Below are 13760 nucleotides of genomic sequence, written 5' to 3'. Positions count from 1 at the left end.
ATGGGCGGTTAGCAGGACCTCGCATGTGCAAGAGCCCCGGCAGCACTCAGAGCACATCACAGGGATGGGCCCCTTGGTGAGTGTCCGACAGGCGTCTCCCATTGTAATTGCGGTTGGTAGTGCCAGGGTTTAAGTGTATGCCATGGTGCAGCGGTCCCCCTCCAATATATAGTCTGCTGACCGAGTCTCCATATTCACTGTTTCCAGCTGCAGACAAGACACACTACTGATGTGTGCTGTATCTTATGATTGTAATTGATGATTGGTGGGGGGGTCATCTTTAGTAAGAGGTGCTGCCAAGGCCTTGGTGGGTAGTGTCGATTTGCCCCAGTATGGGCAAATAGTGTGCCTCTCTCAGCAACTCTGTCCGCCTGATTATACAGGCCAGGTCTGTCCCTTTCTAAATGCATATCCCCTCACTGGCACCTCTTCTGCCTTGACTCCCGGCGGAACGTGCTCCACTCCCACCCTTGTTATGCCACTGATCCATAGCTTCCCCACATGCCATGCAGACCTCACCACATGCCATGCAGACCTCACCACATGCCATGAGACCTCACCAATCCCACATTGGTCCAGTTCCATTTAGATCTCCCAGCATGCCACTCTGACCTCCTCATATGCCAAACAAAAAGCCACATATGCCATGCAGACCTCCCCATACACCATTCATCCACCCCAAACACAGCCACCCAGTCAAACATGCCAATATGCCTCTCAAACTCCCCATATGCTGTCCACACCTTCCACAACTGCCAAAGTTTTCCACATGTCCCCACTCACTAGTTAATGTAGTATACTAAACATAAGAAAATAGATAACAAGTTAGGGATGATCATCGGTGGCTCAACTATCGATGGTCTCTGTCAGCGGAGCCATCGATGGTGCCATTGCTGCTTAGTATTGACGGTAAGAAACCATTGACAGGAAACCAAAGCTGGTTTTGCCCATTGATGGACATTCCTGCTTTTGCTATACAGTGGGTGGCAGACTAATCCAGGACAGGGATAGGCTTAGTGGCCCATTGGGATGGGGGACACTAAACTCACTTTCCTCTGCACTGGCTAACAAAGAAAATTCTTGTTTCTCAGCCATTGATGTTGGAGAACCATCAGATATTTGCCATTGATGCCAAAACCATCGACCATCAGTGGCAAACCATCAATGGCCATCCCTAAAAAAAAGGTCTGAGCAGAACTTAAGTGGGGGCATGATGTTGTCTCCACTATTCTAGGAATACAAAGGAAAGCAGTTCTCTAAATACAATAGTAAGTGTCGTATCCCCTAGTAATGCAAATAAACAATTCTGCCTCATGAAAACATTGTTAACAAACGCAGACTAAAAATGAGGACATGGTGACTGCAAACCATTCAGAAGATAGAAAAAAACTACAAAAATAGCACCATGTAGTTCTCCAGATACACATTGTATTCCATCAGTGTATGGGGGCCCTGGGAGCATTGCTTTACACTGCAACCTACCAATTATAAACACAAGTCACGCATTGTCTGAAGGTCGTTTACTGGCGTTTTACTGCTATGAGTCACTGCAGTTCATTATTGCGATGTGAAATGATGGTGAGTCACAGGGCTGAATAGCCTCCCTTTACTTACTAACCTGCCAGTTCATATGGTTACCAAGTTACCAATGTACAGGCACAACCGAACCACCTCACTTAACTCCTGTGTTGCCGTAAGAAAAACAGTATCTCTTTTCTTGTTCCTTTTGTGTAAGAAATGCCAGTACTTGCATATCCAGTAATCTGGGCTCTGATAAAATGTACATTTAGCCAGTTTTAATAGTTATTAGTGTTTCACTAGTTAAATGTTGACAATAGCTTCAAATACTGTAGATGTATGAAGCAATGATAAGAGTGGAGAAGTGTGCCATGGCAACCAATCAGCTGCTACGTATAATTTTATAGAATGCACTTGATAAATGTTACTTTAAAGTTGATTGGTTGCCATGGCTCACTTCTCCTCTCTTATCACTGCTTCATACGGATTCAGTATGATATCCTGGCTGTCAGGATCCCGGCGGTCAGGAGACTGACACCGGGATCCCGATAGCCAGAATACCGGCAGTGTACACAGCGTGTCCTCTCGCAAGCTTGCGGCGTTCGCAAGGTTATATTCCCCATTGGGTGGTGGTGTGGACCACCACCGGAGTGGGGATTCCAATTGCCAGTATTTCAAGGGAATCGAGATTCCGGCATCGGTATCCTGACCGCCAGGATCCCGGCAGCTGGCAACTTGATTGCCTCCCCTTCATACTGAACATCTTCCTATGCAGTAACTTCCTGCAGTTGTCTAAAGAAGTGTCACATGGCATAATTCCACAGTTGTGCTGCTGTTGCCATACTATACAAGGTTATTTTTATAGCATTTTTTAATTTAGGAAGAAATGTGCTCCTACCTCTAGGATTAGGAGGATTGGCAGAGTGGACGTTGGTTGGCTTGTTGGCGACAGTGATGATAGTTTTCTTCCTATTACTCATAAGATGAATGTAGAGGACAGTATTGGTCAAAGGAGGCTGTTTCTGGGAGGAATAATATGGGGGGTGATTTCTCAACCCTCATAAAAAGGAAAAATTGAGGTGTTGCCTATAGCAACCAATGAAATTTTAGCTATAATTTTCTAGAATGATAGCTAGAATCTTCTTGGTTGCTATGGGCAACATAACCACTTTTTCTTTTTAAAAGGTATGATAAATCTCCTCTATGTAATGTGTCCTCTGGTTCGTACCACATATACCACAACAGGTGGTAGCTCCGATGGTGGCATTAGTCTAACGCACAGGTTCTCAAACTCGGTCCTCAGGACCCCACACAGTTCATGTTTTGCAGGTCACCTGCAGATTTTTAAAATGTGACAGTTGGTGATACACAGTGCAGCTGCCGGGTGACATGGAAAACGTGAACCGTGTGGGGTCCTGAGGACCGAGTTTGAGAACCACTGGTAACGTTTCAAGCCTGACCACTGACCCTGTAAAAAGGGACAATGCACATGGAGTAAGTTCTCGTTAGAAGAACCCACAGTAAGAGTAATCACCCCAATAGGATTTGTAATGGAGTCCTCCATCATAATTCTTTGGAGTCCACCAACATCTTTGGCACTGCTTGGTGCAGGAAATTTGGGCTTAATAAAAGCAGAACTCATATTGTTTACAGGGATATTTTTTTTTCTATGTTCCTCTTAAGCACCCTGAAGGTCTTGTTCCTCCAATACATCTATATAGCACAATACAACTGACTCCTGTTGGATGCCGGATACAACAGGGTTACCTACATTTCTTAGGTCATGTATTGTTCTAATGCATTGACTATACTGTACTTATCTCCTATCGCTGATTTTTCTACCTCCAGGTCATGAAGAACATATTTCACCAGTCGTTCAATGCTTACAAGACTGACATCGAGCCCAGAATGAGCGACCTCACGTTCCCTCACATGCAGTGCAGTCGCAGGCTGTTTGAGATCATGCTGTCACATAGGAGGGTGACGTCTGCGTTCATAGAGGGGGACAACGCTGTGGTCGCGTTAGAGGGAGAAGCTGCTCGGGTGCTCAACTTCGATACAGGTCCATCTGGTTTGCATATGATACCTCTTTCCTGGCTATTTCAGTTATAGGAAATAAAACACAAGTAATAAAATAAATATTAGCGCTACTCAGCTTTTTACCACCGAACCATTTTATAAAACATTCACCAGCAGAGAAAATGTAAATATTTCCCTAAATCAGTGGTTCCCAAACTTTCTTGAATCACGGCGCCCTGAAGTATCAGCATTTTTTCATGGCACCCCTGGGATAGTAGTTTTTTACTGATAAATTTGGAAAATAATATTAAATTAAGTAAATTGTGTATACCTGTCATCCTTAGGGATAGTTATGTGGTGGTGTAGAGACAGAGGTGTGCTTCTGTTTGTCCACATATTTTATGATTGGCAGCCACTAGCACTGGGTTAGTCTATCACTTTGACCATAAATACTTTGATTTGGTTCTGGACCACCACCCGGTTCTGGACCACCAACCTGAGGCACCCCTGCAAGAGCCTCGCGGCACCCCAGGGTGCCTAGGTACACAGTTTGGGAACCACTGCCTTAAATGATCTGTTCCCCACCCAAACAAGGCTAAAAGGGTGTAGTATGGTTTGCCGGCGGTCAGGGTCCCGGCGACCAGCATACCGGCACCGGAATCCCGACCGCCGGCATACCAACAGCTGGGCGAGCACAAATGAGCCCCTTGCAGGCTCGCTACGCTGTGGGTACAGTGGCGCGCTATGCACGCCACGCTATCTATTCTCCCTCCAGGGGGGTCGTGGTCAAGAGGGAGAAAAGATGTCGGTATGCCGGCGGTCGGGATTCCGGTGCCGATATGGTGGTCGCTGGGAGCCCTGCCGCCGGCAACCTGAATACCACATGGCTGAACACCTCAGTTCACTTTACAGTAGATTACCCCATACTCCAAAATCTGTCTATTTAACAAAGAATATCCCAAAGTAGGGTATTTAAATAGGGGCAAGTATTGCAACTTTGATAGAAGAGGGACACCTGTGGGAAAAATGTGTGTTCCCTAAGGATCTGGAAAGATTTTAGGAAATTTAAATAGGGGAGAGTCATTAGGAATCCGAGCACAATTGATACTATTAACATTTGAAATACATTAATCAGATCGGGTTTAGTATGAAATACCTACAATCAAAATCCCGACTGTCAAAATTCCGACAAGGTCAAAATACTGACAAGGCCAAAATACCGCCATTTAAAATGTCGACAGGTCAAAAAGTTGACACAAGGTTTTCATTATTTTGTGTGTATGTCGACATAGGTATAAGTGTACCACGTCCCCTTTCATGGCTCGCTGCGCTCGCCATGCTTCAGCCATGGTGCCTTGCTGCGCTCGGCACACCATTATATTCCCCTTTCAGGTCCACTGGGATGCTAAAGTATGAACAGATCGGTTTCAATGAAAAAAATCATGAAAAACTCTTGTCGAGTTTTTGACCTGTCGACATTTTAAATGTCGGCATTTTGACCTCATCGACATTTCAAATGTCGGTATTTTGGGCATCGGTATTTTGACCATGTCGGGATTTTGACCGTAGGTCAATGGTTGTCGGTATTTTGACCGTCGGGATTTTGATTGTAGGTAAATTGACTGCATCCCACCAAATCCTACTTGTGGGCTATTAACATGATACAATGAACCTCTACAATCTACATCATATACTGTACATGTGTGACAAATATTACTCAGGGCTACAGTACATTGGCATGCATGAATATCGCAGTTAATGGCAGATGTATCAAAGTTTTGAGAGAGATAAAGTACCACCAATCAGCTCCCAAATGTCATTTTGAAAACACAGCCTGTAACATGGCAGTTAGGAGCTGACTAGTTTGTTACGTACTTTGGGCCTTATTCGTGTTTGTACACTGAGAACCTTTGTTATGTCTGCCCCCCCCCCCCCCCCCCCCCTGCAGTGCACATGGTTTTGCCCAACTGCTAACAAATTTGCTGCTGCGATCAATTCTGAATTAAGCCCTATGGGGGTCATTCCGAGTTGTTCGCTCGTTATTTTTTTCTCGCAAAGGAGCAATTAGTCGCTAATGCGCATGCGCAATGTCCGCAGTGCGACTGCGCCAAGTAAATTTGCTATGCAGTTAGGTATTTTACTCACGGCATTACGAGGTTTTTTCTTCGTTCTGGTGATCGTAATGTGATTGACAGGAAGTGGGTGTTTCTGGGCGGAAACTGGCCGTTTTATGGGTGTGTGTGAAAAAACGCTACCGTTTCTGGGAAAAACGCGGGAGTGGCTGCGGAGGAGTGTCTGGGCGAACGCTGGGTGTGTTTGTGACGTCAAACCAGGAACGACACTGACTGAACTGATCGCAGATGCCGAGTAAGTCTGGAGCTATTCAGAAACTGCTAAGAAGTGTCTATTCGCAATTCTGCTAATCTTTCGTTCGCAATTTTGATAAGCTAAGATTCACTCCCAGTAGGCGGCGGCTTAGCGTGTGCAAAGCTGCTAAAAGCAGCTTGCGAGCGAACAACTCGGAATGACCCCCCATATGTCCAGTTTTAGTGATAAAGAATGATCAGAGTCCGGTAAGTATCAGAAGATGGTAGTGGGGGCAAGGGGGTGAGAAATACTGTAGGTGCTTTGCTGTTGACAATAACAGGGTTGAGGCATGAAGACAGCAGTCACTGCTTAGGCTCAATACGCCACCCTGAGATGGCCTTAGGTTCTGCAAAGGAGAACCGGAAACCTGAGCTTTCCATTCTTCTCTGAATTGCAGCTTGACTGCTTTCCTATATTACTGTATAAGGAAGCTAAATGTGCACTAATTAGGGGCACTCACTGGAGAAATCTGACATTTCTCCACAATAACCCTTTCTCTGAATTAAACGAAGCAGTGGAAAGCCTTGTTATCTCAGTATACTGTTAAATGCAAAAAGGACTTATCACTGCTTTATGAATGGAGCCCATTGCCTGTAAAATAATAGCTAAAAGCTTGATGGTTGGGATGGACAACTTCTCTACTTTATCTTTTTCTAAGATTTGATATATCTCCCCCTAAGCCAAGATTGATACATATCACATACGGAAATTCAGAAAGCTAATTGGTCAGACACTCCATCGCTTCATATTGTCTAATCGCTACAAAATCTCAAATGGGTTTTCAAGACCCACTTCTTTATCAAAGCCTTCCAGCTCTCTTCCTAACCGACTGCTCCATGCTCCTTGCTCACTGTCTCTCCGCTCTGTGTCACCCTCCTGTCTGCCCCACCCCTTTTGAATGCAAGCTCTCACGAGTAGGGCCCTATTCCCTCGGGATGAGGTTAATAAACTATCTGTCGCGATACCGGCGTTCATGATACCGTCACCGGAATCCTGACAGGTAAATGCTGACGGTCGAATGCCCGGCCACTGCCCTGTATTCCCACTCATGTGGTGGGTCCACGCCACCACCCGAGTGGGAATATAACCTGTAGCGAGCAAAGCAAAGCTCACCACCAGGCCCAAAGTGCAGCGAGCGCAGCAGGCCCATAAGGGGACTCGCTGACGGGATTCCGGCTGACGGGATGCTGCTGTCAGTATAGTGACAGCCCCATTCCATTCCATGTATTCCATTCCCTCGTGTGCTTTCCTATCATCTCCTCCCCACTGCTTACAGCCGCACCTATCCCTTGGGCTCTGACAGACTGCTAATTATTTGGGTATTATGACTGCGGGTGCAGAAATGTTTATAAACCATGGCCATGTCTTGCAGTGTCTGCATTGTAAGACACTTTCTTCTTTGTTTTGTTTAGGTATGGGTCATTAGGTCAACCACACTTAGGTCGAAAGTCATTAGGTCGACCACTATTGGTCGACATGCTTTAGGTCGACATGGTCACTAGGTCAACATATACTACATATACATGCATACTTACCGACTTTTTGGCTGCTCTCTCCGGGAGAGAGCAGCCTGGTCGGCTCGGCAGGGGGGCGGGCTGCGATGTGCGTACAAAGGGGGGGCGTGCCGCAGGTAGACTGGGGGTGTGGTGGAGGCGGGCCGGGGGCGTGGCCACGGGATCGTGTCGTGTAAGCCCCACCCCCCGCTGTGTAATGCCGCTATTACCGGCATTATACAGCAGGGGGTGTGGCTATGATGACGCGATTCAACAAGAATCGCGTCATCGCCTGCCCGGACCGCCCACTTTACTCGCTATCGGGAGACTTGCCTGCTCTTCCGGGGGGATTTTCGGGAGCCTCCCAGCCGTTCCGGGAGAGTAGGCAAGCCTGTATACATGGAAAAAGGTCGACGTGAGTTTTTGGGCTTTTTTTGGTGTCGTTTTCATCGTAAAGTGACCGGGAACCCCAGTTAGTGCACCATGTCCCCTCGCATGGCTCACCATGCTTCGGGCAAGGTGCCTCGCTCCACTTCCGCTGCGCTCAGCACAGGTTACTATTCCCAATCGTAGTCCACATGGATCGTAAAGTATGAAAAAGTTCAAAAAATGAATAAAAAATTTGAAAAACTCATGTCGAACTTTTTCCATGTCGACCTAGTAAAACCATGTCGACCTAATGCATGCATAGTGACCATACTCGACCTAATAACTGTCGACCTAAGTGCTGTTGACCTAATGACCGTCTCCCTTTTGTTTATACTGTTTGTAAGGAGATGCGGTTCCTTGTGGCACCATGTAAGTACAGGATAATAATCATAATAAAAATAATAATAATTATTATTATTATTATTATTATTATTATTATTATATTCTCAAAATACGGAGCTATAAGTGCTATTGAGGCCCCTTTAATATATAGGATTCTCTCTATTACATCCTGCAGTTTCCCCAGAAATGAGTAACGCTACAGCACTTCAGTACACTTTCAGCTAAACACTACCAAAGATTTATCTGTTTAAAGTACTATCCGGCGCACACATAAACAGTTCTGTGAAGCCTCTTAATTCAAGCCGTGACTCAACACAAAATTACTAGTCAGTATGGAGAAAGAGAGCACTTAGCTGTGCAAACTGGCAATCAGGCATAAACAGCACTTGCAGGAGGGCCTGAGGAGAGCACTACAGTACCCAGCAAACGTTTCACACTGCTTCCAGCAAAGGCTATCGTGCATACAAAGCAATACTTTTAGTACTATGCTTAACAAGCCCTGTACTCTGATATTTGTGTAACTCAGAGCAGACTGCCACCCCAAATCTATCACTTGTATTTACGGGACAGGTTGGATTCCAATCCTAGTATAGAAATAGAAACCCCCCTGTACTTGATTTTGTTGCACTGTTAGATGCACATTAGTGGGAAGGTTACTTGTTATAATTATAACTGGTATTTTCTAAATGTGTCCCATTAGAATTGTGCACCCCCCAGGCCCAAACTGGTCACTCGGCCCCGGGGCACATTCAAATCTGTAATGAACCTAATACTCACATTCCTTCCTAGTATCGGAATATATCTTATCTAGGGCTGGCTATATGAATTTGGACAGCCAGACGTCTGGTCACATGAGAAAAGATTATGAATGTCGCATACCTGCCCATATAGAAGAAATTGGAACATTAGCTGGATCTTTGGGGTAAGCCAGAGGAGAACGGGGAGCAGACCTGGTAAGAGCACGCTGGGGTACCTCGCTTTCACGGATGGGCTCACAACACTGAGTAAAGATTTGTAAGGGAGATCTATTGTGAAAGAGAAGCATGGATATCTAATGCTGTCTCCATACAGCGCTCTTCTGGGCCAATGTCCTTCCAGTCTACTCAGAATTATAAAGTACCTATATAAATCCTAAAATCCATTAGTTGCCTCTTGCTGATGGACTTTAATAAATGAGGGAGAAAGGGTGATAGAAGTGACATGACTGATGACTAGAGGATAGGCGTTAGGGAGTTGTAGGGTATTAAATAGTTCCTCTCTAAAAGCTAACAGATCCATTATTTGGTTAATTTTAAAAGGACCAATGAAGCGAGGTGCATTACTGCTACTAGGTACTTATAAATGCAAGTTGCAGCTGGCGTCAGACGCAAACCCCAAGGAGTGGTTTAAGAATAACGTTCCTCTTCCTGTCTCCAAAGAGTTTACAGTATATCGGTTAGACGTCTTTAGAAGACTGAGTAAATGGCCAATAATCACAGCCTCCTGACCGGGCTGTAACTAAGCTGGTGCAGGAGGTGCTCTGCACACAGCACAGGTCAATGTCTAATGTACTGTGTGTATCACAGTGATCTGATGTGTTGTGTGTATCACAGTGATCTGATGTGCTGTGTGTATCACAGTGATCTGATGTGCTGTGTGTATCACAGTGATCTGATGTGCTGTGTGTATCACAGTGATCTGATGTGCTGTGTGTATCACAGTGATCTGATGTGCTGTGTGTATCACAGTGATCTGATGTGCTGTGTGTATCACAGTGATCTGATGTGCTGTGTGTATCACAGTGATCTGATGTGCTGTGTGTATCACAGTGATCTGATGTGCTGTGTGTATCACAGTGATCTGATGTGCTGTGTGTATCACAGTGATCTGATGTGCTGTGTGTATCACAGTGATCTGATGTGCTGTGTGTATCACAGTGATCTGATGTGCTGTGTGTATTACAGTGATCTGATGTGCTGTGTGTATCACAGTGATCTGATGTGCTGTGTGTATCACAGTAATCTGATGGAATGTAGTAGGGTATGCCGGTGGCCGGGCTCCTGGCGACCAGCATAATCTGTAATCTGATGTGCTGTGTGTATCACAGTAATCTGATGTGCTGTGCGTATCACAGTGATCTGATGTGCTGTGTGTATCACAGTAATCTGATGTGCTGTGATGTGCTGTGTGTATCACAGTGATCTGATGTGCTGTGTGTATCACAGTGATCTGATGTGCTGTGTGTATCACAGTGATCTGATGTGCTGTGTGTATCACAGTGATCTGATGTGCTGTGTGTATCACAGTGATCTGATGTGCTGTGTGTATCACAGTGATCTGATGTGCTGTGTGTATCACAGTGATCTGATGTGCTGTGCGTATCACAGTGATCTGATGTGCTGTGCGTATCACAGTGATCTGATGTGCTGTGCGTATCACAGTGATCTGATGTGCTGTGCGTATCACAGTGATCTGATGTGCTGTGCGTATCACAGTGATCTGATGTGCTGTGCGTATCACAGTGATCTGATGTGCTGTGCGTATCACAGTGATCTGATGTGCTGTGCGTATCACAGTGATCTGATGTGCTGTGCGTATCACAGTGATCTGATGTGCTGTGCGTATCACAATGATCTGATGTGCTGTGCTTATCACAGTGATCTGATGTGCTGTGCGTATCACAGTGATCTGATGTGCTGTGCGTATCACAGTGATCTGATGGAATGTAGTAGGGTATGCCGGTGGCCGGGCTCCTGGCGACCAGCATAATCTGTAATCTGATGTACTGTGTGTATCACAGTGATCTGATGTGCTGTGTGTATCACAGTGATCTGATGTGCTGTGTGTATCACAGTGATCTGATGTGCTGTGTGTATCACAGTAATCTGATGTGCTGTGCGTATCACAGTGATCTGATGTGCTGTGTGTATCACAGTAATCTGATGTGCTGTGATGTGCTGTGTGTATCACAGTGATCTGATGTGCTGTGTGTATCACAGTGATCTGATGTGCTGTGTGTATCACAGTGATCTGATGTGCTGTGTGTATCACAGTGATCTGATGTGCTGTGTGTATCACAGTGATCTGATGTGCTGTGTGTATCACAGTGATCTGATGTGCTGTGCGTATCACAGTGATCTGATGTGCTGTGCGTATCACAGTGATCTGATGTGCTGTGCGTATCACAGTGATCTGATGTGCTGTGCGTATCACAGTGATCTGATGTGCTGTGCGTATCACAGTGATCTGATGTGCTGTGCGTATCACAGTGATCTGATGTGCTGTGCGTATCACAGTGATCTGATGTGCTGTGCGTATCACAGTGATCTGATGTGCTGTGCGTATCACAGTGATCTGATGTGCTGTGTGTATAACAGTGATCTGATGTGGTATCACAGTGATCTGATGTGCTGTGTGTATCACAGTGATCTGATGTGCTGTGTGTATCACAGTGATCTGATGTACAGTGTGTATCACAGTGATCTGATGTGCTGTGCGTATCACAGTGATCTGATGTGCTGTGTGTATCACAGTGATCTGATGTGCTGTGTGTATCACAGTGATCTGATGTGCTGTGTGTATCACAGTGATCTGATGTGCTGTGTGTATCACAGTGATCTGATGTGGTATCACAGTGATCTGATATGCTGTGTGTATCACAGTGATCTGATGTGCTGTGCGTATCACAGTGATCTGATGTGCTGTGTGTATCACAGTAATCTGATGTGCTGTGCGTATCACAGTGATCTGATGTGCTGTGTGTATCACAGTGATCTGATGTGCTGTGTGTATCACAGTGATCTGATGTGCTGTGACCACAGTGATCTAATGTACAGTACTGTGTGACTGTGTATCACAGTGATCACTTAGGTCGACAGTCATTAGATCGACCACTATTGGTCGACATGCATTAGATCGACCTAATGACTGTCGACCTAGTTAGGGTCGACCCAATGATCCACACCCGGAAATTCTACATGACCTTGGTGCTTTGCTACCCACTGAGTGATTATGTTGTACATATAATTAAGAAGGTCCGGGCGTAACAACATTTATATGGAAATTGTGAGGAAAAATAACAAAAAATTGATCATGTAAAAAAATCTGACACCAAGGGGTATATTTACTAAGGTGCGGGTTTAGAAGTGGAGATATTGCCCATAGAAACAAATCGGATTCTAGCTATTATCTTCTAGAAGGTGCTAGATAAATGATAAATACTGTACAATCTGATTGGTTGCCATGAGCAACTTCCCCATTTCTAAAGACCCGCACCTTAGTAAAAATACCCCAAATGTTGAGTGAGGCAAATACTTTGCAGAACAAATTTTAATTGTTTTTTTTTCTGTGTACAACATCCATAGCATATACTGTATCTCAGATAGACACAAAATGTTTTTTCCTATAAATGAAAGCACACTGATATAAATGTATTCTCAATTAAATATTTAACACAATTTAAATGTTTAATCCGTTTTATATAATTGTGGTACTTTTATGAGGGTTTTTCATCATAAAAATTAAAGTACTCAAAAAGAAAATCAATAAACTTTGTCTCAGTTGAGCATTGCAGGAAACTGGTAATGCTAGCCAATTTATGACTTTATAGATTACAACTGTGTCTTACAATTTTGTAGCTTCCGCTAAGATATTACATCTTTATTCATATTATCTTGGCGATTGTATTATGCTTAAACAATGATTCGGACATTACAGAGCTCCCTCTTCTGACTAAAATGAGAAATGCAATGCAGAAAAGTCTTAATACTGTAATTCAAAGTCCCTTTAAAGTCTGTTTTATTTTAAGGCCAAACAATATGTGGGACTATTCTGCCCCTCCATGATTAGTAGATTATTTTTCTTGCTTTATAATTAATTTTTAAAAAACATTTCCCTATGATGAACTCTTAAACCCCTCTAGAGAGGTGATCAGTTGTGATTTAATGCAGTCTGTGTTGCACATTGGGGGCCTTATTGAAAGTTATTAGAATTAATCTAGAACAACAGTTAAAAACTGTTCTTATGGCCACGCTCACTGTTTTTGATTACTATTTTTATTAGTTAAATAATGTTCCATCCTTAATCATGGCCACTGTGAGAAATCTCAGGCCCTGGTACTGAAAGTTGTTGGTGGGGTGTGGTCAGCACGTTTTGGCGTGGACATGTAACATTTTGAGTATTGGGTTCACTCTGTAGATACTGGGCCAGGCCACAATATCATTGCAAAGCCCAGGCCCTTAGCCAGGTCCGGGCTCAGTACTTTGAACCCATCGCACTTTCTTCACGGAATTATCCCTGAGATCATTGATTTCCAGAAATTCAGCGAGTTCTACTGCATAGGTTCTCAAACTCTGTCCTCAGGACCCCAAACAATTCATGGTTTCCAGTTCAGCTAACAGGATCACAAGTGAAACAATTACCTTCACCTGTGGATATTTTAAAAAGTGTCAGTGACTAATGAGTACACCTGTGCACCTGCTTGGGGACCTGGAAAACGTGAACTGGGGTCCTGAGGACCGAGTTTCAGAACCACTGCTCTACAGATATAAACCAGTGAGTAGGCTGTCTACATGCTCAGCTATGGGTTAACTTCTGAAGTTTCTCAACCTTCTT

General features: G+C 44.5%; 1 protein-coding gene across 5 annotated transcripts in view; it reads left to right on the top strand.

Moving 5' to 3' along the window:
* The window catches only part of LOC134969438 (uncharacterized), a 191348-nt gene that overhangs the window by 176822 nt on the left and 766 nt on the right, over positions 1 to 13760 (top strand). For 2 of the 5 annotated variants that reach the window (XM_063945393.1, XM_063945389.1), the window contains exon 4: positions 3367 to 3589. In XM_063945393.1, the coding sequence (XP_063801463.1) occupies positions 3367 to 3589 (223 nt within the window). Of the gene's footprint in view, positions 1 to 3366; positions 3590 to 8957; positions 9122 to 13760 lie in introns of all 5 variants that reach the window. The other 3 variants (XM_063945392.1, XM_063945391.1, XM_063945390.1) reach the window with 3 other exon arrangements.

This window comes from Pseudophryne corroboree, chromosome 11 (assembly GCF_028390025.1).
Source record: "Pseudophryne corroboree isolate aPseCor3 chromosome 11, aPseCor3.hap2, whole genome shotgun sequence".
NCBI classification, from domain to species: Eukaryota; Metazoa; Chordata; class Amphibia; order Anura; family Myobatrachidae; genus Pseudophryne; species Pseudophryne corroboree.
This window is presented reverse-complemented; position numbering and strand designations above follow the sequence as displayed.